General features: G+C 47.5%; 2 protein-coding genes across 4 annotated transcripts in view; one reads left to right on the top strand and one right to left on the bottom strand.

Annotated features, from left to right (window-relative positions):
* Positions 1-10,054, top strand: part of PLEKHN1 (pleckstrin homology domain containing N1) — a 57,226-nt gene extending 47,172 nt beyond the window's left edge. The window contains exons 9-16 of one of the 2 annotated variants that reach the window (XM_081201493.1): positions 5-74; positions 640-794; positions 1,407-1,592; positions 2,500-2,769; positions 5,572-5,721; positions 6,592-6,816; positions 7,129-7,177; positions 8,678-10,054. In XM_081201493.1, the coding sequence (XP_081057619.1) occupies positions 5-74; positions 640-794; positions 1,407-1,592; positions 2,500-2,769; positions 5,572-5,721; positions 6,592-6,816; positions 7,129-7,177; positions 8,678-8,868 (1,296 nt within the window). In that variant the 3' untranslated portion in view covers positions 8,869-10,054. The remainder of the gene's footprint in view (positions 1-4; positions 75-639; positions 795-1,406; positions 1,593-2,499; positions 2,770-5,571; positions 5,722-6,591; positions 6,817-7,128; positions 7,178-8,677) is intronic. The other variant, XM_081201494.1, reaches the window with a different exon arrangement.
* A 9,277-nt stretch (positions 10,055-19,331) lies between these two features.
* Positions 19,332-26,855, bottom strand: part of PERM1 (PPARGC1 and ESRR induced regulator, muscle 1) — a 74,310-nt gene continuing 66,786 nt past the window's right edge. For both annotated transcript variants that reach the window (XM_081201522.1, XM_081201521.1), the window contains exons 3-4: positions 22,822-22,935; positions 19,332-20,766 (exon numbers count right to left, since the gene is read on the bottom strand). In XM_081201522.1, coding sequence (XP_081057648.1) covers positions 20,684-20,766; positions 22,822-22,935 — 197 coding nt within the window. In that variant the 3' untranslated portion in view covers positions 19,332-20,683. The remainder of the gene's footprint in view (positions 20,767-22,821; positions 22,936-26,855) is intronic.

Genomic DNA, 26,855 nt, shown 5'->3' with positions numbered 1-26,855 from the left:
ACAGGGAGAACTGCCTCTGAATGCAATCCAGGTGCAATTTGAAGAAAACGAGAAAACTTCTTTCCTAATAGAAGGTATGCCACAAATCACAAGCATAGAAGTGAGAAGGGGATTGTTTAATTCAGGCGGAGGAAGTGGCAGAAATTGTGGTGCCTTAGGTAATTAGACCAAGTCGTTGAAGGGACACTTCTCTACAAGGAAGGATTGGGGGGAAAGCAGCATTCGAAAGAGACTGGAGAAATCATAGGCTCCATTCAGACTGTGGTTAAGGAAGCTTTAACTATGGTTTGTTCTAATGAAGTAGCAATCCAGAGTCAGAAATCATCAAGGAGCCGCTGATCTCGCTCAGCAGTAAAGCACATACATACATCAAGCACACGGTAGTTTGCATGCAGAAGGCTCCAGGTTTAATCCCCAGCGCCATCTCCTGTTAAAAGGATCAAAGAGCTGGTGATGGGAAAGGTCCTGAAGGTTGAGAGGTACTGGAGAGCCACTTCCAGTCAGACAGGACTGGGTTAAGTGGGTAAATAAAGCAGAACTTCCCAGACGTGCTTTTTGAAAGGAGCTTGCAAACCATGGTCCGGTGTGACATCCTGAGCGAATCACGTTCAAGGCAATGTAATGTTATATTTCTTGCAGGCCGTTTAATCAACTCCATTCGAGTGATTTGCCCCAGCTATGATGATTACCAAGAATGGCTGTACTGCCTTAAGACAGCTCAGTTCCGTAATGCTGATTCCTCCCTTTCTGGATCGGAGAGCTTCTCAGGACCAAAGCCACATCACCTGGCTCAGGTAAGGTTCCACAGACTCCCCGCTTGCTTAAAACAAAACAACCTATGCAGAATACTTAGGAGCTGGCTGTTTCCCCATCCATTTATTGTGCACTAGCTACAGACCCGTCAAAGTGGGGGCGGAGATGATGTAGTTGTTCCAGTGGTTGTGTCGCTTTTGCATCCTACAAGTGTCATACCATTCCGTGGGAGTCTTTGGGGGCAAAAGTGGTCCCAGATCTGTGTGGGTTTTATTTCTTCATCATGCCAGTGTGTGACAGAATGGGCATCTGGGTGGGCGCTGCGAGAACAGGATGCTAGATGGGCCACACTGATCTGATTTAACAGGGTTCTTCTTACATTATTAATTGTGAGAACTGTATTTCATGTTTACTGTGTACCATTCCTGTTGCACTTTTCAGTTCGTTCATTGCACTTTCTCTTAACAACAGCCCTGAGAGGTAGATTGTGCCAGATAAATCCATAACTGGGTAGGATTTGAACCTGGGTCTTTGTTGCCAGCAGCCAGCACTCTGACCTTCTGTATCACATTGGCCCAAAGAAAGCCAGCTGTAACTTTGCAATATTTAATAACCGAGAACCCTGTCCTCCTCTTCCTTGTTTGTTGCTTCAGTTCTCAGGAAGCGGGAGAGGCTCACTCACGTCTGATGGCCGAACAAACTCCTGGGCATCAGGAGGGAAGGGGGCAACATCCACACACCACTCCCAGAACAGCGCGGGCTCCCTTTCCGAGAGGCAGTCATTTGGTGTGATGCCAGAATGCCGACTAGCTGATGACTCCCAGGCTCAACCAGTCCGGGTAGGTAAAATTTTTGGAAAATAGGTGCCCAGATAAGCTGCGACATGAAGTGGTTTACATGCAACCTCCTTTATGAACAGGATCCTTGATCAAAATAAAAAAATTCCTTCCAGTAGCACCTTAAAGACCAACTAAGTTAGTTCTTGGTATGAGCTTTCGTGTGCATGCACACTTCTTCAGACACGAAAGCTCATACCAAGAACTAACTTAGTTGGCTTTAAGGTGCTACTGGAAGGATTTTTTTTATTTTGCCTATGGCAGACCAACACGGCTACCTATCTGTAACAGGATCCTTGATGTTCAGGATCCTGTTTGAATCCTGACCACCAGGGCTTGTATATATTCTGTGACAGGGGCAGGATCTCTAACATAGTAATCCTAATTCTGCATCAAGAAACATTAAATTAAACAAACTTGCATGGCTTTCTCTTTTGTTCTGGTTTTTGCTTGGGAGAGTTTGCTGTATCCTTTTTGGAGTCTGCTAACAAGATTTTTGTTTAGGCAAGCCTCTCCAGAAATGCAGAATGTTGACTTGGATTTTAATCAGGCTTTTAGCTTGTTGCTGATTTTAATAACTTTTTTAATGTTGGTTGCTTTTAACTATTTTACTGATCATTTCATTGTTTCATTATTTTTGTAAACCACTTGGGTTTTTTTTACAATTAAGCGGTGTATAAATCTTTTAAAATAAAAAAACAGGCAAGCATAAATTTAATGAATAAATGTTTAATAAAACTAAACTAAACTGACAAAGTGAGAGCTGGGACCGAAGAGGATGTTACAACAAGGAGATATAACTAGGAAACAGGACAAGAACGTAATCCATCATCATGTTAGAGGAAAATGCACATAACTGGAGCTTGGTTCTCATATAACCAAATCACATGATTTCTCCTTTTCATTTCAGTGTCCAGGAAAGCCAGTCTCGACAAGCACAGGGATGCCAAAAGCTGAGCTGAAAAGGAAAGGAAGCTCTCGAAAGTCCAAAGGGAAATGTGGGCCACTGGCCCAGCAGCCACAACCCCACAGCCAGGATGGGGAAAGGAACCATTTCCAGCTCATCCCAGAGCATCCCAGTGGAGAAGTCCTTTCTCCAGTGTACAATGAGCCATACTCCGCCGTGGTGCAGCAACACCACCATCCTGCTCTTCCCCCGTTGCATCTGGATGTGAACAATGTAAGTGACCAGGGGGTGGGACCGATGTTCAGACTTCCTCCACGATGGCTGTGCTCTGCCTCCACAGTCAGAGGCAGCAATGCTTCTGAATGCCAGTTGCTGGAAACCACAACAGGGGAGAGTCCCCTTGTGCTTGGGTTCTGCTTGAGGCTTCCCCACCGGCATCTGGGTGGACATGATGGGCCATTGGCCTGATCCAGCAGGCTCTCACGTTGGTAGCAAGGAATTGCAACTCAGAGGCAGGACATGTGCCGAGGTCCAGGCAGGGCTGGGAAAGATGTCTGCCTGAAAACCTGGGGAACTGCTGCTAGTATAAAGCAGAGGTTGGGAAGTTCATTTTTAAAAAGGAACTAAGTCTTGGAGGCTCAGAGGGGTGATAAGGGAGAGGGCTTTACAGTTGTGGCTGTCTGTGGAATGCTGTCCCCAGTGAGGTTCACCTGATGCCTTCTTTGACATCTTCTCAGCGCCAGGGAAAGACATAACTTTTTGCCCCAGGCCTTTGATAAACTATGATGATGATGTTTTGTTAGTGGTGTGCTTCCAACAGTGGCGTAGCGTGGGTTGTCAGCACCCGGGGCAAGGCAAGTAATTTGCGCCCCCTAACGCGTGGATTTGCGCCCCCTAACCCGTGGATTTGTGCCCCCTAACCCTAACCCCCAGATGTTGCGCCCGGTGCAGCCGGCCCCCCCTGCACCCCCACACTACGCCACTGGCTTCCAACACTTCCTTTGTCTGTTACGAGGGTTGCTTTGTTTTGTTGTTATGGCATGATACATTTACCGTATTTTTCGCACCATAGGGCGCACCGGACCATAGGGCGCACCCAGTTTTTAGGGGGGGAATTCAAGAAAAAAAATCTTTTTCCCCCCCGCAGCCCCAAAGAGCAGCGTACAGGCTGCACACAACCTCTCCCTGCCGGAGGGGTTGCGTGCAGCTATGGATCAAGCCAAGGCAGCGAGCGGGATGGATCCCGCTCGCTGTTTTGGCTTCCCCTTTAGCCCCGTGCAGCCTCTCCTTGGCGGAGGGGCTGCACAGGGCTTTCCTGGCTTTACTGGGAGGTGGGGGGATTCCCTCACCTCTCCCCAAAGCCCGCAGAAGCCGTGCAAACCCTTTAAAGAGATCACGGCTTCTCCTGGCTTTCCTGGGAGGCGGGGGGATTCCCCCACCTCCCGCAAAACCGGCAGAAGCCGCGCGCCTTTTAAAAGGGCTGCACGGCTTCTCCTGGCTTTCCTGGGAGGCGGGGGGATTCCCCCGCCTCCCGCAAAACCGGCAGAAGCCACGCGCCTTTTAAAAGGGCTGCACGGCTTCTCCTGGCTTTCCTGGGAGGCGGGGGGATTCCCCCGCCTCCCGCAAAACCAGGCTCCCCCCCCCAGCCTTCTAACCAAGTCGGGGGACAGCGGCAAAGGCGCGCTGCGCCCCTGCCGCTGTCCCCCGAGTTTGCGGGGCTGGCGACGGGGAGGAGCAGGCTTCTCCCCCCGCCAGCCTTCTAGACAAGTCGGGGGACAGCGGCAAAGGCGCGCTGCGCCTCTCCCGCTGTCTCCCGAGTTTGCGGGGCTGGCGACGGGGAGGAGCAGGCTTCTCCCCCCGCCAGCCTTCTAGCCAAGTCGGGGGACAGCGGCAAAGGCGCGCTGCGCCCCTGCCGCTGTCCCCCGAGTTTGCGGGGCTGGCGACGGGGAGGAGCAGGCTTCTCCCCCCGCCAGCCTTCTAGCCAAGTCGGGGGACAGCGGCAAAGGCGCGCTGCGCCCCTGCCGCTGTCCCCCGAGTTTGCGGGGCTGGCGACGGGGAGGAGCAGGCTTCTCCCCCCGCCAGCCTTCTAGCCAAGTCGGGGGACAGCGGCAAAGGCGCGCTGCGCCCCTGCCGCTGTCCCCCGAGTTTGCGGGGCTGGCGACGGGGAGGAGCAGGCTTCTCCCCCCGCCAGCCTTCTAGACAAGTCGGGGGACAGCGGCAAAGGTGCGCTGCACCTCTCCCGCTGTCTCCCGAGTTTGCGGGGCTGGCGAGGGGGAGGAGCAGGCTCCCCCCCCACCAGCCTTCTAACCAAGTCGGGGGACAGCGGGAAGGGCGCACTGCGCCTCTCCCGCTGTCCCCCGAGCTTGTGGGGCTGGCGGTGGGGCTCTCCTGAAGCCTGGAGAGCGAGAGGGGTCGGTGCGCACCGACCCCTCTCGCTCTCCAGGCTTCAGCGAAAGCCTGCATTCGCACCATAGGACGCACACACATTTCCCCTTCATTTTTGGAGGGGAAAAAGTGCGTCCTATAGTGCGAAAAATACGGTATATTTATGTTTTAAATGCATTGTAAGTCACTTGGAGACTTTCAGGTGACAAGTGACTCATAAGTCTAATTCAACTCTCAGGCCTGAGGTTCTCCCCTTCTAGTACCGGTAGTCATTTTATACAGCTTCTTCCCGTGTTCCAGTGCTTATATTGTAATTCCCTGCATGCACTGCATTGCATATGATGTTGCAGGTACACTAACCCATGGGTAGGCAAACTAACGCCCGGGGGCCAGATGCGGCCCAATTGCCTTCTAAATCCAGCCTGCGGACGGTCCGGGAATCAGCGTGTTTTTACATGAGTAGAATGTGTCCTTTTATTTAAAATGCATCTCTGGGTTATTTGTGGGGCATAGGAATTCGTTCATAATTTTTTCCAAAATATAGTCCAGCCCCTCACAAGGTCTGAGGGACAGTGGACCGGCCCCCTGCTGAAAAAGTTTGCTGACCCCTGCACTAACCTTTCCCTGGAACCAATTTCTCCTCAAGCAGTGAGGCATCACATTCATTAATCTTCTTTTCTCTTCCTGTAGCTGCCACCGTGGAACTTGCGAAGAGGAACTTGCACAGCTCCCACTAAACTGGAGAACATGCCTCTGCCTTCCTCCCCTATGTACGCTGACCCTTATACACCAAATTCCCCTTCTTCGCACAAAGCAGGAGACCCCAACTTCCTTGAAGAGGTATTTTGCACTTTTAAGTTGACCGTAGATCCCTTGAAAAGGTGCCCCAAAGTTTAACAAAGGAATCCCCAAATTGTGTGCTGTAAGGGAAAAGCCACCAGTGTGACATAAATTGAAATACCGTATTTTTCGCCCTATAGGATGCACTTTTCCCCCTCCAAAAATGAAGGGGAAATCTGGGTGCGTCCTATGGGGCAAATGCAGGCTTTTGCTGAAGCTTGGAGAGCGAGAGGGGTCAGTGCGCACCGACCCCTCTCGCTCTCCAGGCTTCAGGAACACACCCGCAGCCTAGGCAGCCCTGCGGGAGGTCCGGCAGGGATGTCTAGGCTGCGGATAGCAGCCTGCCGCCCAGCGCGAGGGGCGCCCTGAAGCAGAGCACCCCCTGCGCCGGGCAGACATCCGCAGCGTGGGGAGCCCTGTAGGAGTCTCACACCGGGCAGACATGGGCCAGCCCCACAAGCTCGGGGGACAGCAGGGAGGTGCAGCGCCGCCATCCCGCTGTTCCTCGACCTGGTTAGGTTTCCCCGACCTGCTTTTGGGGGGGGGAAATAAAGGGGGAAAAATTCCTTTATTTCCCCCCCAAAAAACTAGGTGCGTCCTATGGGACGGAGCGTCCTATGGGACGAAAAATACGGTAAGTACAAGCTCCTTTGAGCTTAAATAAGTATTTATCTGTAGAAGAGCCATCCCCTCACTTTTCTGCGTTAGTAACTTTTCTCGAAGTTCTGTTGGGAGATGAATTCCAACTGCATCTAGAGGGCCACAGGTTTCCCACCAGTTCCTTAAACAAAGCTTCATGAGAGGTAGAGTCAGACAGAATCTCCTTGGAATAACCAGCTAAATATAGCCGTGTTTCCTTTTCCTTTGAAGTTCATGAAACACCATGGAAAGAGCTCCTTGGAGCAGCAGAATGGCTACCCAGCCATACCTGTGTCTGTCCCTGTCTCCCATAATCCTCTGGTGCAGAAGAAGAACTCCCAACCTCTGCCTGACAACCATTGGCAAGAGCAAACGCCTCAAAAGAGATGCAACATGCCTGGGTCCATTTTTAATTTCTCAGTGATGCCTTCTCCAGACACCGATTGTTTGACCTCAGTGAGTACAGTCTAAAGGGGAGTACTCCTTAGTGCAGGTGTGGGGAACCTGTGGCCTTCCAGATGTTGCTGAACCACAACTCCCATCATCCTTGGTTTTTGGCTATGATTGCTGAGGCTGATGGAAGTTGTAGTTCGGCAACATCTGGAGGGCCAGAGATTCCCCCACACCTGCTTTAGTGTGTTTGGGTTTTGCTAACTCCTGGGTTACAGGTTATTAAGATTTCTTTTCTCTCTGGACTCCATCTGCGTTATTTAAGTGACATTGTTAACACCAACTTTGTTTCTCCTCTCTTCTCCCTCCACCATTCAGAGCACCTTATCACGGGATGAATTTCTGACAACTTCCTTGCTGCATTCAGGTGAGTCCCAGGTTTCTTGGGCTGTCTCACAATACAATCCCAGCTCCAAGTACTCTAAAAAAAAAGAATACATTGGGGTGGGGAACTTTTTTTCCTCCCAAGGAGCGCATTCCCACCTGGGCAACCATGTGAGAGCCACATGCCAGTGATGGGTGGGGCAGAGGGAGCAAGGGAGCAGAGCAACAAACGAGCCATAGAATGGTTTCTACGCATAAGAGGCAATTTTTGGAGCTCAAGGTAACATTCAGGCCAGGCAAAAGCGCACAGGGTGTGAAGCAAGGCCAGGAAGAGGTGCGGCTTGTGGCAAGGGGGTGTGGCTCAAGAGGTTGAGTGTCACGGGGAGAGTTCCGATGGCCAGACACAAGGCTCATCCACACTTCCATTTTCCTGCTGGTTTCCCCCAGGAAAACCTGCGGTTTAGCGCTAAATCAGAACAAACCACAATCAGCTTTTCCAAGTTTGCCAGTTGTTCCACTTTAATGCTAAAAAGTGGGTTTTATGGGAGAAAGCAGTGGGGCAAAGGCAAAACTGCTTGGACCTGTGCCAAGAAAACACGGGATAAGTGGAAAATCACTCAAACAACCTGTGCTTTTTAGTCAAGGGACAAGCAGAAGTGTGGCTGAATCCAGAGTGGCTATTTAGGCCCCTGCTTAAAACTCACCTATTTACACGCAGGTTTTACCTAAAGGGTGATCTCTGCTATGTTTAATGTATTAAGCTGATCTACTGATTTATTTATTTATTTACTATATTTTGTTTTATGAATGTAATCTTACTGTGGATCTTGCCGTGACAATTTTCTCGTGGTGATGGTGGCGTAGAAATCCTTGCAAATAAACAAAATAACATAGTTTGGTTGGGTTTTAGAAAAAGGACCACGCACCAGTCAGTCCTAAAAAGATTCCACAGAGTAGAAAGGTTTCCAGAGCATGTCTAAAAAGGAGGAGGCAGCTTGGTGCATCTCTTGGGAAGGAATTCCACAATTGTGGGATCTGTATCTGTCAGTCAAACATTTGCTAATGTCAGGCCAGAGGACAAGGTTTCCGATGCCCAGCTTGGGCCTTAAATAGGTGCATTTGCATGCAGGTTTAACTGTGGGTTAAACCACAGAGCCTAGGGCTTGCCGTTCAGAAGGTTGGTGGTTCAAATCCCTGCAACGGAGTGAGCTCCCGTTGTTCGGTCCCAGCTCCTGCCAACCTAGCAGTTCGAAAGCACATCAAAGTGCAAGTAGATAAATAGGTACCGCTCCGGTGGGAAGGTAAACGGCGTTTCCGTGCACTGCTCTGGTAGTCATGCTGGCCACATGACCTGGAAGCTGCACACAGGCTCCCTTGGCCAGTAAAGCGAGATGAGCGCCGCAACCCCAGAGTCGTCCGCGACTGGATCTAATGGTCAGGGGTCCCTATACCTTTACCTTACTCCTTAATAGGCAGCTCCCTGTGTTTATGTCTAGATATTATGTCTAATTCCTGTGCTTCAATTTATCCACTGCCTCTATAGACGAAAGCCTCAGAACATACGACCTGCCTGACAGCGGACGAGAGCGCCTCGACTCTGCCTACCACGATTATGCCGAGCTCCAGAGTTTCCAGAGCGACTTCAGTTACGACAACATATGGGAGACCGAGGCGAAGGGCTCAGGTTCCCGACGGACGGTGCCAGTCTCTGACAACGAGATCTACCATTGCTGAAAGAGGGGAGGAGAGGACTTGAGACCTACCACTGCTTAAAAGGGGGTGGGGTGATTTGAAGCACTGAGGGCAGAAACAGAGAGCTTCAGAAAGAAACATGGCTGGCTGCCTCTCCTCTGGTCCTCTTGCTTTTGTTGCTGGGGCAATGTAAGGATTGGAAAATTGAGCTCAAGGCTACCCAGGTTCCTCTTTTTTTAAAAAAAAAAAGAAACAAAATGCTCCTCTGGAAGTAAGAAGTTTTTGTATCCTAGAGAAGGCAGTGGCCCTTCCTGTTACTTGTAGGCACACTTTCATGCTTTGATTTGTTCCTTCACTTCCTGTTGTGGTGCTATGAGAAACAGGTCTGGAAAAGGAGCCTGGGCTTTCAATGAGAGCATTCCACCCCCCATCCAATCCACTGTGCCTGCATTTGTGGACTTGCAGTTGGGACACTGGACTCTTGGTAATGGGTATGAAGAAAATAATAATAATAAAAAAAAACATCGGCCCTGCACTCCTCATTGTTGCAGCTGGTGGACACCGAAGCCCACATTTTTGTATCTGACCAACGGATCTTGCCATTTTATGCAAGAAGAGGAAGAAGAAAAGTCACTTGCTAGCTGCAGCAATTTTCTTTTTTGGGGGGAGGGGGATGTGGCAAGAGAAGTATGAAAACAAGGGAACTGCTTAGTCTAAAATGAAGGTGTGCTGGTGAGTATATATAATTGAAAATGTTAAACTGCAACACCGGCAGATGTGTGCATCAGGGAATGGTACTGACAGCCACTTCCTATCCTGATGCTTTAGTGCTTACCAAGGAAACCCAGACCTCTGCCTTTTTGGAATAGCATGTTCCACAATAAGCAAGGAGGCTGTGCCTCCCTTGATCGTGTGCAAAATGTGCTTCATTCACAACAGCCACCTGGGGAAGAAGAGGCAGAGCTAGTTCTTGCCTGCCTAAGACCCGTGTGGGTGGCAGACGCCCATCCAATACCCAGGTGAATATGCGCTGTTCAAATGTTACACAGTTCACTGCTAGGTGCTGCACCTCCTGTGTGCCTGCAGCTTACAGCGTTGTGCTAGGACCTCTTGGTTTTTGCAGCACTGCAAGTGAGCAAATTTCAGAATAAAAGGTGGTGGTCACGTCTGGAGCACCTGTGCCAGCACTGAGGCAGATAATCACAGTGGTCATGCAGGGAGAGGAATTGAGAAGAGCACCCGCCGAGAGGTTTGCTGGGCCCTGCGTGGCCCCCTGGAGCCTCGGGGAGGAGCCGTTTGTTGAGCAGCGAAGGGGGACTACTCTGGCCTTCCTGGTGATGTTGAGATCACTGGGAGTTCTGTTTGCCCAACAGCATTTGGACAGTCCAAGCAGTTCCCCATCCTTGCTTTAGAAAAGAGTGCTTTTGCATCCAAAGGAGATGGTGTGGGCTTGCATTTATCATTCATCCCAGGCTCCAGTACCAACTTGGTGGGACAGGCAAGCTCTGCAAGGCCACAAATCTTCGGGTTCCAAATTCTGAAACCCACAGCAGGGACCTGCAACCAATTAGGTCAAGTCTGCTTATATTATTATTTATTATAAATTGCATTTATACCCCACTGTTCCTTCAGGGAGTTCAAGGCATGCCATGCCTAGCCCCTCCTTTCATTGTCCTAGCAATCCTGAGTTTCAGTGGCCTTTGTGACTGAGTGAGGATTTGATCCTGGAGCTCCCAGACTTTGATCCAGCACTCTTAACAATTAAAACCTCACTGGATGATTTATTATGTTGTGGTGGTACCACATCAGGAAAGGGCCTGGTGTGTCTTCTTTACTTGAACTTTTTATAGAAATAAATAAAAATAAATATTACTTTAAACAGACGGCAACCAGCGAAGTTTACATGTAGTTTTTGTTTGTTTGATGTTTTATTTAATATGTAAACACGGGTGCCTTGGGGCAGTGGGAGAGGCGGGAGGAAGAAATGTTATTCAATTGTGTGATTGTTGACAAAACTCTGTGGAGTGCTCCTGGAACTGCCTTGCATCTTTCCAACTGGTCCAGAGTTACACCAACTTGGGGATGCTTGTTTCTGTACAGTATTTGAAACCGCAGGTCTCCTTTTTTTTTGTATTTTCAAAGAAGGGGTAGCTTTAGACCCAGTGAGAGTAGGAGGTTTTTTTTAAAAAAAATATTATTTTTACAAAGCAGAAGTAGGAGCTCATAAAAAGATGGTGGGTGTCAAAACATTCAGGGCTCAGACCACAGCTGCATTAGACCCATTTTCAAAGATTTTGCGGAGAGGTTGCGTTTGTGTGTTTGTATATGTGTGCGTGTGTGTATAAGGAGGGGCGAGGTATTGTAGCAAAGTTGCAAATGTGATGGATTTTACATGCTGTACAGTTCTCTTGACACTTTCTTGGAAGACCATACTGCTAATAAAGTTAATATATGTAACAGTTCATAGCTTTTTGCTCCTTAATTTAACTTGATTTCATGGAGAAGGAGACTATTGGTGACTATGAGCAGTGGTACCAATTTTATGATGAAGATGATAAGTCTTCGCCCCTGGACTGGCCCCATTAAAGGACCTTATGGTATATGCTAAAACATTTCAAATCCATGTTGAATCTCAAAGTACAGTACTTCCCAATTCAACTCACACCTGCAGTAGACCTAAATTTATGGCATGACATCATTAGAACTGGTTTGAGTTCCATCTCTCACATCTCCTATACAAATAAGTGCAGGTGAGGCAATAGATTTCCCCAGAAATCAAAGGTGCACTGACTTGCTGGGGAAACCTAATATGCTGGGATTGTGTTTCCAGGTCACCTAGTTTTAGATTACTATCACTCCTGCAATCTGGCTTTTTGAAGGGTGGAGACAGATCTCAGGCACAGGCTGTAAAATACTGTATTTACTCAAGTCTAATGCGCCATCAAATCTAACACGCACCTTAATTTTCACAATGTAATTCAGCCAAAAAAGGGTGAGCATTAGATTCGAGTAAATATGGTACATCTTGCAGGAGCGTGTAGTCAAACCTCAGCGCCCTTGATGTTAATACAGTAGTACAGTGGGATCTGCAACCAAATTCTGAAGTGTGAAGTGCACGCGCGCGCGCGCACACACACACACACACACACACACACAGGTCAACATCTCATGTTCCCTAGTTCATTTCTCCATTGGGCTATTATTTGAGAGGGGTGTCTTTTTTTAAAAAGGACCTCCCCTCCCCCAAAAATACATTTTTTATTTTGTACACCTGCAAACCTGGGAATCTCCCATGCTCAGTGCTACCTTTCTCTTCTGCATGGGTGGTGCTGCTCTGGCTATGTAAGAAACACAGCACTTGTTGCTCCCATCCTGGAAACAAAGGAAATTGCTATCCAAAGGAATGGGTGTGGCTATGCAGATGAGGATCTGCTCAATTCCCAGCTGTTGCCCTGGAGTTCTATGGAGCACAGTAAACAGACTGCAAGGGATGCGGGTGGTGCTGTGGTCTAAACCACAGAGCCTTAGGGCTTGCTGATCAGAAGGCCGGTGGTTCAAATCCCCTCAACGGGGTAAGCTTCCGTTGTTCAGTCCCTGCTCCTGCCAACCAAGCAGTTTGAAAGCACGTCAAAGTGCAAGTAGATAAATAGGTACCACTCCGGCGGGAAAGCAAACTGTTTCTGTGCGCTGCTCTGGTTCGCCAGAAGCAGCTTAGTCATGCTGGCCACATGACCCGGAAGCTGTATACTGGCTCCCTCGGCCAGTAAAGCGAGATGAGCACCGCAACCCCAGAGTCATCCATGACTGGACTTAACGGTCAGGGGTCCCTTTACCTTTACCTAAGCAGACTGCAACTTGAGGTTCTTGCAATTTATGAGCCCTTCCACCGTAACTACAGGCATTTTGCTAGTTCTGCCCCCCCCCCAAAAAAGTGGCTTATGGAAGCACCAATTAGGTACCCAGTTTTGGATTGGCAACCCAATCCTAAGATCTATGCATGCACCAGGGTCACCCTTTCCCCTACTTCTACTCTCAACTAGGGTTTCTGCTTCCCAAGCACATTTTTTAAAACCCACACACTTCCCTTCAGGCAAATGTGGTTGTGTGACAAACACAGGGGTGTGTAGCTCTCTGTGGTGGCGAGTGAATACAGGAGCTGGTGGGGTGATGGGCAGGGCAACTAAATGGGAAGCAGAGCCAGGCAGCCACTGAAGGAAGAGCTTTTTCTGGCTTTATCCCCAAATATAAGCAGAGCATCAGTTTAAGACCCAGCTACTGAAGAGAACAGTTGGACACCTGGAAATTTCACAGTTCCAGGAGCCAGCCTCAAACAGCTAGTTATACCTGTGGCTTTTGAATTCTGGGGAGAGACAGAGAGAGGATATTACAGGGAGTCAAATGAAATGAAGTGAATGAACCTGACTCTATGGGGGTCAGGACTGCTGTGTTCTAGCTCTGGAAGCCATTGTTTTTCCATTGGTGGTCCATACAGTAGTAACTTGGGTTACAGACGCTTCAGGTTACAGACTCCACTAACCCAGAAATAGTACCTCAGGTTAAGAACTTTACCTCAGGATGAGAACAGAAATCATGCTGGCGGCGCAGCAGCAGCAGGAGGTCCCATTAGCTAAAGTAGTGCTTCAGCTTAAGAACGGTTTCAGGTTAAGAATGGACCTCCGGAAAGAATTAAGTTCTTAACCTGAGGTAACACTGTACTTCTGAGGTAGCGAGCCAGTGTTTGGCCTGGCCTCCTTCAGACAATAGCTGGGGGATCACAGAAGTTGGTGCTTCCAGGGTGGGATGAGGGAATTGCTTCATATAGGTCCATGGGCATAGCCAGATTTCATGTTGTGGGGGGCAGGCTTCATGTTGTGGGGGGACAGAACCTCAGTCAGTTAAGCATTATTATTTTTTATTTACTTGATTTAGGGGCGGCAGCTGCCCTCTGCCTCCCCCTCCGGGCTATGCCCATGTATAGGTCGCAGCCACATTTAACACACATGCCTCCCCCCCCCCCCGGAATCCTGGGAACTATAGTTTGTTATGGGCACTAGGAATTGCAGCTATGTGAGAGTTAAACTGCAGTTTCTAGGATTCTTTGGGGAATAACCATGCACTTTAAATGTGTGTTGTGGATAGGTGGTCAGCAAAATATAGCATATCCTGAAGAAGGCTAGATTTGGGCAAGTCATGTGCTCTGCCACTGAGTGATCAGCCTCTCCCCAGACATGCTGTCGGAGGTGCCCTTAGCTTGAGACCTTTTGTATGTTAGATGGGTTGCTCCAGCAGAGAGCCATGGCCCTTCCCTTAAGACACAGGAAAACAGAAGCTGCCTTAAGCTGAATTGGGCTAATGATATTGCCTCAGTATTGTCTACACCAGGCTTCATTAACCTCAGCCCTCCAGATGTTTTTGGCCTACAACCCTAGCTAGCAGGACCAGTGGTCAGAGATGATGGGAATTGTAGTCTCAAAACATCTGGAGGGCCAAGGTTGAGGAAGCCTGGTCTACACTGACTGGCAGCAGCTCTCCAGGGTATCAGGCAGGGGTCTTTCCCAGCTCTACCTGGGAGATGCCACTGCAGATTGAACCTGGATCCTTCTGCATGCAAAGTAGGCTCTGCCACTGAAGCAATGGTTCTTAAGAAACACATCTCAGCTTTGCCAGTACGCTGTGTTAGCACCGCAAACACATTGAAACACCTCCCACATTTACTGAAGTGGTATTTGCAGCTTTGCCTTTGCAAGTCACAAATGAACTGACACCTCCACCCCCACCCCTAAACAGATGAGGATTTAACCTCCAAAATTCAGAAAGGGAGAGACCCAGGGTTTGCTTCATTCTTCATTTTGTTTATGAATTGTTTCCCATAAAGCATCCATAAAAACATCAAAAATGAAAGCATACCCCCCCCAAATGTCCCCAAGGCCAATACAGAAACAAATTGTGGGGGAGGACTTCTGAACTATTAGTGTGTGTTTTTTTAGTGGGATTCAATCCCATGCTGGCAAATTTAGGTTGTGCAGTTAGAGATGCTTTGGAGCTGCTCTTATGCATCAACCTTCTTTGTGCAATAGAACAGACTTTTTGCCATAAGGAAAGTAATGGGGGAAGGCACAGCAAAATCAGGGACAAGACTTGCTTTGGCACAACTTCATCTTACATCCCTGCAAACAAATCAGAACGAACACTCACTAAATAGCCAACATTGTCTAACTTCCCTACAAACAAATAAGGATGAATTCTCAGTAAACAGGTTGTCTGGAATCACCCTAGGATTTTTATTTTTTTTTAACATCCACTTAAAAGGCTTCCTTTTTTACACGCATCATGTTAATTTCAGCTTGAATGCATATATATAGTTAATCCACAGACAGGAAGTGTCCTGATGGCTCTTTGCGTATCACCAACCTTCAGCATTACATTTCAGGGGCTCTTTGCAGAAAGAGGTTGCTGGCATGGTCTGCGAGCTGAAACTTGGAGACAATGTTGACTGGAAAAGCACCTGTCTGACTTTTTCATTTGCTTGGCAGTAATGCACGTCAGATGCTGGGTGAGGGCAGAGGCTGTGTAGGGCAGTCCAATACCCCCTTGACAACGGTCTCTAAATGCCGGCCAATTGCACTCATCTTGGCAGGCTTAGCACGGGGGGAAAAGGCTTTCGATAAACTCATCAAGGTCATTGCTGGTGCAGCAGGAACAAGCTCTTGTTGTCAGTGCATAAGTACTGAAAAGGAAACAAACTGAAGCTAGCAGCAAAGCTGTACCTTGGGAGATGGAGAATTTATTTTATTTTTTTAGCTCAAGGGTCACATTCCTTTTTGTTACAACTTTTAGGGGGGAGGGGGCATATGGCCATGGTGAGTGGACACCGAGGCAAAAGTTGGTGGAGCAACGAAAGTGAATCTCTACACACACTGAACATGTACCCTTCTCCATCCTACATCCAGACAAACACGAGGCATGATGAGAGTTCAAGGACATATTTCAAGCCAGGGAAGAAAGACTATGGAAGGGTTCAAAGCAGAGCTATTGAGGGCTGTGGCTTGGGGAAGATCCCAAGGGCCAGGTAGATAGTTCTGGATGGGAACATTTGGCCCACCCACATCTAAGGTTCCTCATCCCTGCCCTACCTCTTCAGTCCATTTTTTTTTGGGGGGGGGGGAGATGCGGCTAGTGATTGTGCTGGGATTGTTATGTGCCTGGAAGAACAGCCCTCCACACTAGAAGCTCTTTCAGACCATATGCACATGGGGGGTGGTTCTCAGCAGATCAAGGGGTGGAGCCTAGAGAGGTAACAGTGGAGGCTAGTGACATCTGGTGACAATGGCACTTGGTGGGTCAGGGGTGGAGCCTGTTGGGATGAAAAAGACGCAAATGCCAAGCCACAACCCTTTTCAAGGCAATGGGCATTTCCCTTAAAATGCAAATAGCAGCTCCAGGGAGAAGATTTAGGAACATAGCTGCCTTAAATAGACCCATTTAGCTTGGTATTGACTGGCAGTGGCTTTCCAGTGTTTCAGACAGAGAGCATTCCCAATCTGGCCTGGGGCTGCTGCGGATTGAACATGGGACCTTCTGCATGCAAACCATATGCTCTACCACTGAACTACGTCCCTTCCCTTAAGGCACAGGAACAATAAATGCTGCCTTATATTTAATTAGATCATTGGCCCATCTAGCTCTATAGTCGGCACTGGCTGGCAGAGGTTCTCCAGGGTTTCAGATGGGAGACAGTCATACCTGGAGATGGACTGAAGCAGGGACCACTGCCACTGAGCCATGGGCCCTCTTACTGTGGTAGAGGATGAAGGTGTTAAGCACTCCTCGTGGTTCTGGGACTGCTCAGGCTCCCCCCTGGCTGCAATTTTCATAACATAAAACAGCCACACTGATTGCATCCGTAAATTAACTTCTCATCTATTTTGGGCCCAATATTTTTTACTTCTCCCCTTCCAGAGACAGAGATTAAAAACTCTGAAATGCCAGAGAATTGCCAACCCTTCTTTGGAAAGTCGAGGGAGATAAAGAAGAAAAGCTATAGCTGCTGCTCCAACAAGCTGAGCAGAAACTCCCGGGTTTTTAATCTCTCATTTTTGGCTGTGGTTTCTGATACTCCGCTCACTCGTTTTTCCCAGGGGCCCACATTTCATCTGAATCTGATCACGAGGAGGGCGGCTGCTGCCTCGCCTCTGATGATAGCAATACTTTGCTCGCCTTCACTTCCCCATTGAGAACAAAGCAGCAATCATGCTAACTAAACGATGCCATTCGGATAAGATCTCTATGAAGACAGCCTTGGCTCTGTCTTCCTGATGCAGCGGGCTGCGTTGGATGCCTTCTGCTGCCTCCCCACCCTGGAGGGCCCAGTTGCAAAAAGAAACTGGAGTAATTCCAGGTGTCTGTAGCAATCTCACTTTAGGCAGAGGCTGAGGCAGAGTTACAAGCTTCTTCTTTCTGCCATGATGCCAGTGCTACTGGTGCCTGTTGGGATTGGTAGGACAGAAGGCAGGGACCCCAACTGTAGGGGGTACCAGAGCCAATGATAGGAGGAGCCAGAGCCAATCAGAGGCTGAGCCAACTAATTCTAGTTTTGCTCCCATCCTCCTCCTCCCTGCTGAGTTCTGCAAGGGGCAACATTGAGACTAAGGAAGAGGAAGATTGGGCATCCAGTTCCACCCACTGGATTGGATGCAAGTAGGAAGGCAGAGAGGTGGACGCTGGCTGAGGGCAAACTAAGGTTGGTGGGGCAGTGCCCCAATTGCCCAAATATAGCAGCATCCACTGCAACACACTAAGTAAAACCTTGCCTTAGTTTTCATTCTCCACTGACCTAAAAAGCCCAGGGAGGAGCACAGAAGATGTGAAGCTGCTCTTTGAAAGCCAGCACATTCATGTGGTCACGACAAGTTATACTTAGCTTACCACGGCAGGTGAACCAAGTCAGTCAATAGTTCACTCAACCACGTGTTTATCCAGTGAATGCAAAGTTGCCTCTCCAGATTTACTCACGCCTACCCATGTATGGATTTTAGGCAGGAATGTGCATGAACTGATTTTCTGATGACCACTTGTACATGTGTACATATGGCCTAAATGCATATGTAACATCCGGTGGCGGAGCTTCATGCTCCGGCACCAGGGATGGAGAGCAAGCGGGGCCATGGCTGGCGCACATCCTGTGGGGGCGGGGCGCCCAGCACGGTGTGTGTGTGTGTGTGTGCAGCCACGATGGCACCCCACTGGGATCGTGCTGCCAGGGGCGGTGTGTTCCCCCCGCCCCTATCTTCCTCCAACAGTGGTAACATCCACAGCAGTCGCTAGTAAGCTGCAGAGAGCTGGTCACCGACCAGCTCTCAAATTGTTGAAATATACATCTAAAATTACAAAGTTACCCAAGTGAGAGATGAGAGATAGCAGCCAAAGCATGGCATGATTTGAAAAAAGTTTCCTTTACCAGGAAACATTTACATGCACGTTCATTTGGCACTTTTTTGTATGCTGTAAACTTTCTTTTATGTACATATATTTCTATTTTTCTACTTGGATTTTTGTTAACGTTTCACTTGCTGAATTTTTGGTTGATGCATAGAAGTTAAAGGGGCAGTGACAAACCTCAGGCCTGGCAGTTGAATGTGCACCACCCCCACCCCTGATCTCTCTACTTGACCCTCAGTATTTTCCCAAAGCCTCACACTGTCTCCAGCCACATCACTGATTAGTCTTTGTTCCACACACTCCCTGAATGTTTTTTGCCTGCCTGGAATGTGTCCCTGAACTCTGATCATTCCTCTTGCTTGCCTGGATGGAAGACAGAGAGGGGCTTGTGGGGGCGTGTGTGGAGTCCAGTTTACTACACAAAGGTAAATTTTACATGTGTTGTTTCTGGCCCCACCAACCTCTGGCATGTGGCCCATGGAAAGTTGGTCAAAAGGAAATGTGGCCCTAGGGCTGAATAGGGCTCCTTGCCCTCCTTGCATTGAAGGCATAGAAGCAGAACCCAAAGCTACATTGGCAACTGTAGGCAGAGGAGCAGAAAGGAAGCTGTGAAGGAACATCAGCTGAAGACAGAGGTGCCATTTCAGAGTAGCTTGCTAAGCATCTGAGAAGGAGCCAATCCCTAATCAAAATCCTTGTAACAATAGGATGGCTTTAGGCAACTCAAACCACCCTCCCAACCTCAGGCCCACCTCATCTCCAATATGGGGATAATAACAGAGACCTACCTTTTAAGATTGCTGTAAGCATTGCAGCAAGGTAATGTATGAGAAGTGCTTTCAACATTCAAAAGTACAATATGCATAAATGTTAAGCATCACGATGAAATCAATAATGCGTTTTTTTAAAGCATAATGGTGATGATTTACTAAACAGTTTGGGGCATGTGTTGGAATCTTGAAGACGACTAGAGCTTATTCAATCTTTCTTCCAGGCCTTAGAAGGCTGGGGTTAATAATAATAATAATAATAATAATAATAATAATAATAATAATAACCACCTCAACACAGGCAAGTAGTGGTATCTTTTATTGGCTCAACTTCTGTTGGCATAGGAATTTGCAAATGTTAAAGTTACACAGAACATTTCACCAGGCAGTATTGTTCCACTGGTAACTTTTCACCTACCCAGCAAGCAAGGCCATTTACTAAGGCAAACATTTTTAATAACTCCAACAGGAAGAGATTTGTGGCATTCCACATCAATCACTGAACTCTTCAAAACAGTTTAAGAAAATCACACGCTGCTGTAATGTTCCAAGGATGCAGCAGTTCTGCTCAATCTATTGTCTTTTGTAATAACCAAGGCTATAGATTCTGCCAAAAAATCCCCCTGCCCATCACCTACTGCGAAAAGGACAGGAGGCTTAACACTGAAAGGTTGGACAGTGTGAATGTGCTGGTATTTTAAAACATAAAAATGTCAACTTTCTCTCCCCTACTTCGTATGGAAAATGTCTGGATGCCTCCTAGATAAAAGGGTGTTGTGTTTAGGACATTCTTCTCATTACTTCAACCTAACCTTTTCCCTTCCTTTTCAACCTGTTGCTTCTGTCAGCAGATACGGTGAGCCATCTTTTCCTTCACTCTTCTTTTCCCATATTCATTTAAGAATATGTGGACGCCACCAGTGTGAGCCTCTACCCTTCATCCTAACCTTCATATTCTCTTGATTAAAGGCATCAGTTCATTCAGAAAGACTTTCTAGAAGCGGTGCTGTCAGGGCAGAAATTGGGAGACCTGATTTTCAGTAGAACGTGCTCCAAATGCACCCCTCTGAAGCAATATACATTCATCACAGCTAAAATGATGGAGGCTCTGATGGACCATTCAAGCTTAAGAGTCTAAAATTCCGCAACTGCATCATTGTCTCCTACGCCTCTGCCTCCTGGATTTGTTTTGGTAAACCATCCCTGAAACTTGCCTCCTTTCAATATTCTTCTCCAAAAAAGGATTGCACCTTCCAGTTGTCTTTTGGCCATCAGGTCTACCTCATGAGCAGCTGCCCAGCTAGCTAGCTAGCTACCAGATGTAGGCTGGGTTATTTATTTATAGCCCTCCTTCTCCCATGAGTTCAAGGTGAGTTACTGGCCAGGGACAGAAAGGTTTCAGTCTGGCACCTCCTTCTAGCACTAACAGTGGAACCAAACTCCAGTTTCTGTGGAAGCCTCCATCTTATCTTTCAAAACTCTTTGCTGTCTTACCAGTTGAGGGGGGTTATACTAGTGAGTCCAACAGTCCAGGATAGACCAAGATGCCCCAAAGGTTGGTTCCCTGTCTCCAAAGAAGTACCGTGATATCCTTTCCAACTCATCTCCAAAGGACCGCCAGGAATTGGATGGAATTGACCTGTGTCCTGTTATGTTCCGTGCTGAGCTTCCATGATGACCTGCCGCCTGAAGAAGCGGATGGCTGAGAGGGTACCAAAGTTTGCTAGCAACACTGAAAGAGGAGGAAAAAGAAGATGCATCCATAGTGCAGATGGATGTATCAAAGAAAGACAGGTTGTTATGCAAATTGTTTCCTTGTCTTCTTAGAATGCATGCACTGAAAGCACTATTATACCACTTTAACAGTCATGGATTTCCCAAAGGAGCCTGGGAAATGTAGTTTGTTAAAGGTGCTGAGAGTTCCCCTCACACAGCTATACATACCAGAGATCGCGGGGAAGAATCACAGCAAAAGTTAACCCTAAGGTTTGAATCCAATGCTTGTCCTACTCTGAATAGACCCATTGAAGTTAATGACCATGCCTAACTTAGGTCCATTAATTTCAATATCCTTTCTTGAGACCATTGTTTGTTTGTTTGTTTGTTTGTTTGTTTGTTTGTTTTGCTGTAAGGACAGAGGAATAAAAGAAGCTGCAACTTGTCTATATACCCTAGTGTTATCTACACTGACTGGCAGCTGCTCTCCAGGTTTTCTGACAGAGTTCACTCCCAGCCTTACCTGGAGATGCCAGGCACTAAAGCTGGGGCCTTCTGCATACAAAGCAGATGTTCTACCACTGAGCTGCCAGGCAGATGCTCTACCACTGAGCTATGGCCTGGCCTGCTGGCTCTACTGAGCCTCTGGGTAAACCAACAGTCCCGCTTGCTGCTTCTCACCTTGAAAACCTCTCTTTTAATAAAATGCCAACATCTGGGCTGTGCCTAAATGGTTGCCCTCACCTTTTACAGGAGCATAGGAAGCTGTGTTATATCAAATTATACCATTGGTCCATCTAGCTCAGTATTGTCTACACTGAGTGGCAGCATCTCTCCAGGGCTTCAGACATGGAGTCTCTTCCAGCCCTACCTGGATATGCCAAGGACTGAACCTGTGACCTTCTGCAAAGCAGGTGCTCTAACCACCAAGCTATAGCCCTTTCCCACCAGCCTCAAAGGATGTGACTTTCTCCCCAATTACCTGATCATCACCCAGCCCAAGCTCAGGCACAAGTTCAGCCACCTATCTCCCCATCTGCAGTTACCCAGCTCTGCACGCCCTGCACTAGGTGGAGTCATTATCTTCTCCCTTCCTCAGCCATCCCATATTGCCTAATAATGCCTTAAAGTCCTGGGGCTTAATTTTGACAGAGCACAGAATGTGTGTGGGGAGACTCTTGTTTCCAGCCATAGACAAGCAACCCTCCTTCCCACCCACCCCATTCCTTGGTCAGGATTCCAGAGCCAGTGGAGAAGGGAAAACGAGAAGTAGTCATCTTTAAGCATAAGGAGGAATTAATTCAAATAAACTTGTGAGTTTGAAGGATGCACCTTCCAAGGAGGTTGCCCATTGTGCCTCTGTATGATGTAACACTCTGCCTTTGTCTCCTTCCAATCAGCCTCTAGGGAGGACAGGCGACTCTGCCATTTACTTTCACTGGATAGGCCCCGAAAAAGCAATCCATCCCAATGCAATGAGACAACAGACCTAGAGGAGCATTGCCATTGTGCCTCTGTAAGAGCCACTGTTCTGTGCCCTCTGCCTTCTAATCACTGTGATCTACCCCCTTCTTTACAGGAAGTGCTGTTGGGTTGTTCAATCACACCCAAATGATTGAATTCAGCAGAACTATCCCATCTCTGAGGAGGCTGCCCCCTGCATTTCTGTATGAGTTACTTCTCTGGGCTGTCCTGTTTTGAATCAGGAGGCTCATTCAGGCCTGTGGCTACCGGAGAAAGTCACAGGTAATTCTGCGGGCAGGTAATTCTTATCTTTATGCACTCTAAAAATGAAGTTTCCTTCAGGTGTTAAGAATGCCTCTCTTTCTGATGAGGGGAACAACTGGTTTAGAATAAAACATTGGGCCATTAAGGAAGGAGAAGGGGAGAGTAAAAAATGGTTAAAGAAAAAGAGAGAGAGAGGGAAAATCTCTCGGCATTAGTTCTGCTCTGTTCCAGAGCGGAACCAGTATGTTAACATTCCTGGCCTATCTCTGAGGCTTAAATCCACCCCCTCTCCAAATCCGCTAGGAGTTGTGCTTCTCCCACACAAAGCCCTTGGATACTTTACCGATCTTCCAAGCATCCGGGGCCTGCAGATCAGAGCTCTTCACAGCCCACGAAGCAAACGCCATAAAGCCCAAGCACATGTCTCTTTGTGTAAAAACCGGCTGGAGGGGTCTTTCTGTGGCGGGGGAGAAGAAGAAGAACCAATACGGATGTTTCTCCTGGAAATGTTTATCCAGGAATCCTAGAGCATTGCCTCCCCCTATCACACTGGTACCATGAACAATTCAACTTTAAAGCATAAAGGCTTTTGACCTTTCAAATCCCTGCATGCTTTGCCTTTGATCCTCACAAAGGATTTTTCTTCTTTAGAAAAAAACAAATCCCCAGACATTGGCATGATGGTGATAGCAGTGGTGATTATATTTGGACCAGCTTCACAGCTGTCCTTCAAGCTGGGGTTTCCATTCCACCTCAGTGATTTTCAAATGGTGCCTTTGGGAATGCCTATCAGTGAGAACTGTGCAACTGGAATACAAGGACTCCAGATGTTGATGTACTACACTCCCATTATTCCCAGCAAGCATGGCCAAAAGCCAGGGATGATAGGCACTGTAGTCCAGCAACTTCTGGAGAGCATTGCGTTGGTTGTTCTTGCTATAATGTCTTTAAATTCTCAGGAGTCCATTGCTTTCCATGACGCTTTCTTCCTCTTTTACCTTCTTCCTCCTTTACTTCCACCTGCCTTAATCTTGCAGCCTGTTCCTTTTGCTTGTGAACAAATTCAACTGCCACACAGGGATCACACTGTATGGAATGCAGTGCTGTATCTCCCTTGTCTATAACCCCACGCAGAGACGCAACAGGGAATCTCCTTTCTGGAGGGTGCTCCCAGCTCCCAGGCATCTTTAGTCCAGGGATAAGGGACCTGTGGCCCTCCAGATGTTGCTAGGCTACAACCCCCATCACCCCTGACCATTAGCTATGCTGGCTGGGGCAGAATTGACCTGAAGCACAATAACATCTGGTTTACTCATCCCTACAATAAATGAAAAAAGCAAAGTCATAAAGCAAGTCTGAAAAATCTGAGAAAAAGAGGGAAGTAGTGGAATAACTACAGGCTGGTGAATGTGTCATGTGATTCATAAGAGAGTCAGCAGTACTAGTAAGCCAACCCTAATGTGCTCGCTCCCCCCCCCCCCGCTTAACCTTGGACATTGGTTTACTCAGCTTCCACTGAAAAGAATCTTGTAAGAGAGTGCATTGTGTGTATATAATCAATATCCACCCCATACAGACAAAGCACGTTTATATGGCATTTTAAAGGTCATGGCTTCCTCCCAAAGAACTGCAGTTTACCCCTCACAGAGCTACAATTCCCATCATCCTTAACAAATGACAGTTCTCGGGATTCTTTGGGGTAAGCCCTGTGCTTTAAACATACTTTACATTTATGGTCAGAGTAATGCCTGGCTAGCTTTCAAGCAAATAGATCAGGGATCTGAGTTCTAATCTTACCCATCCACTCCTTGCACTCTTTCTGTCTGTCTCCTGCAGAAGACCAAATGTCGCAATAATGCTCAATCTGCTTTGAGGCTCAGGACAAAGAACGACTTTCGAACATTCCAAGGTCAGTCTTTGTTTTACTTCTGAGAGGAGCTACTTTCAATCAGTTATGGGTGCTTGCTGATGACCTTTGAGCGCTTTTGGAGCACTGTTTTCCTTTGGGGATACAGGACCTCTCGACGGCCCAAGGTTGCAAGTCCAGTTTCAATGCACTCTTAGGTTGGGAGTGACTCAGCAGGGCTTATTTCTGAGTAAATATGCCTGAGACAGGGCTGCAAAGGTTTTAACCTCCAGGGTGTGTTGTAAAAAATGTTAACAACAGTGTCTTACAGCACTCTAATGAATTTATGATGGCATAAGCTTCCGTAGGCTAGAGTTCACTCCATCAGACGCAGCCGACTCTCTAGTCCTCAAATGTTTGTGCCATTGTAAATTTGTTGGTCTTTAAGGTGCTGCAATATTCTTTTACTCTTTTCTCTGCAAGTGGTAAAACTCTCTGTGGGTTGATCTATTCTAGGTCATCAATTAAGGACAGCTGGCTGATTAGTCACCACCAAGGCAAGAGGGCTTTATTCAAATAATGAGGTCACCATTTGGTTGAGTATATGAAATATTGATAGGTTGATGTATATATGCGTGTGTGCATCTGTCTATCATCTATCTATATCTATCTATCATCTATCTATCTATCTATCTATCTATCTTCCTGTTTGTAAGGAATTTACATCTCCGCAGGAAAGTTATTTCATGTGCATCCACTATAACAGCCACAATTTAGCTGCTCTTGAACCCACAGCACAAAAGGGTTTGCCATACTTGTTTCCAAATGTTCTCATACGTTGGGCATGGCATGGTGCCTCTGGGTATGTGTGCTGATGCCTTTTCACTTTAAAAAGAATGAAACCAACTTATGTTTTGAATAGAATGGACCTAAGGACAGAGGGCCTCTGAGGACATGCAGAGTGCACCTTCCCTTGCAGCATGTGCTCCATAACAAAATGCTTAGGGTCATGCTGCTGCTGAGAACACATTTGTTTATTAAAAATGAAGATGCCAAATGCCCAAATGACATTACCATGGAACTCTGCAGGGGGGGCCACCAGGGGGCGCATTGGAAGATGGCCGACAATAACATCTCTCCGACCCACACGAGGTAATTAAGAGGCTGCTATGGGAAGTATGCAGTCTTCCTGCCCCCCCCCAAGGGGATGGGGGGACTGCCTTGCCAGCGGTGTCCATAATTCACCCCCGGATTTGAAAGAAGGGGGTGCGGACACTTGGCACAAGCCCTCGTGTGAAGTTGGCTCTCCCTGACGCTGTCTCCAATCAGCGCACTGGTTCGCTTTAGCTTGAAATATATAATTGGAAATATATAATTGGAAATAAGCTAAAGCAGATACATCAAGCGAAGATCGGGAGTAAAGACTGCTGATTAATGGATCTCTGTGAGCGGAGTGACGGGCAAGACAAATAAATCAAGTGATGAATCACCATTAAAAGACTGGTATGTTTGGAGTGAAATGGAAAGGGGGTGGAGGAAAAAACTTTTATTTTTTTGCCTTATGTGAGTATTAATAACCCTCCACCCCAGAGAGAAGAATCGTTGCAATTTATTAATCACAAGCAGGAATTCAAGAACTGTGTGGAGTGAATTATTGATCAAAGAGAGGATTGGTAAACATCGGAGAACGGACGAAAGTTTTATGACGCAGTTTCAAATGGTGTCTCGCCAAGACAGGCTTGCCTAGAAGGACGGGGGGAGGAGGACCAGGGTCATCGGAATGTGAATGGTTATCGGAATGTGATCTAGACCTGGCAGAGCCCTCTGAGATATGTTTGGCAAGCCTGGGAAAATCAACGGACAGACTGAGGGAAAGTTTCTTTACGGAGGTGTGGAAATGGCGTCTGTCCTTATGTGATATGATTTTTGGAGAGTATAAAACCCACACAGAGGATGTTTGTTTTCAACCCGCTTGTGAAGATTATCAGAGATCGCAAAGAAAGGAATATATGATAACAACAAGAAGATGAGGAAAGTAACAAAGAGACTATCTGGACAGAACTGGATAGAACTGTCTAATTAAAGCAGCAATATAAGTGATGTTTGGACCCCTTTTCAGAGCTTGAAGTATGGGTACCCCCAACAAAAATTAAAAAATCTGGCTGTATAATTTGGAACTAATGTGATTTGGAAATAATGTAATTTGATTGGCCTGTTAATAAAAATTATATTTAAAATGGAACTCTGCAACCAGTCCTTAGGTTAGGTCAGGGGTGGGGAATGTTTTTTCAGACTGAGGGTCATGCTTCTCTCTGGGCTACCTTCGGAGGGGACGGGGGGGTCACCCACCAGTGGTGGGTGGTTGAAGTTTCTATGCGCACTTACACACCACCATCCCTCTATCCATCCAGAAAGGAAACAAGCATGATCAGAATACAAGGGTGCATTCCAGCCGAGCATGAACACACAAAGAAGGGTGCAAAGGAGAGTCGATAAGGGTGTGGCCTAGGGAGATGGAGTGGGGCTGGGGA

Source organism: Podarcis bocagei, assembly GCF_964188305.1.
Source record: "Podarcis bocagei genome assembly, chromosome: 7".
Taxonomy (NCBI): domain Eukaryota; kingdom Metazoa; phylum Chordata; class Lepidosauria; order Squamata; family Lacertidae; genus Podarcis; species Podarcis bocagei.
The sequence above is the reverse complement of the archived record's forward strand: the minus strand, read 5'-3'. Positions and strand labels throughout refer to the sequence as shown.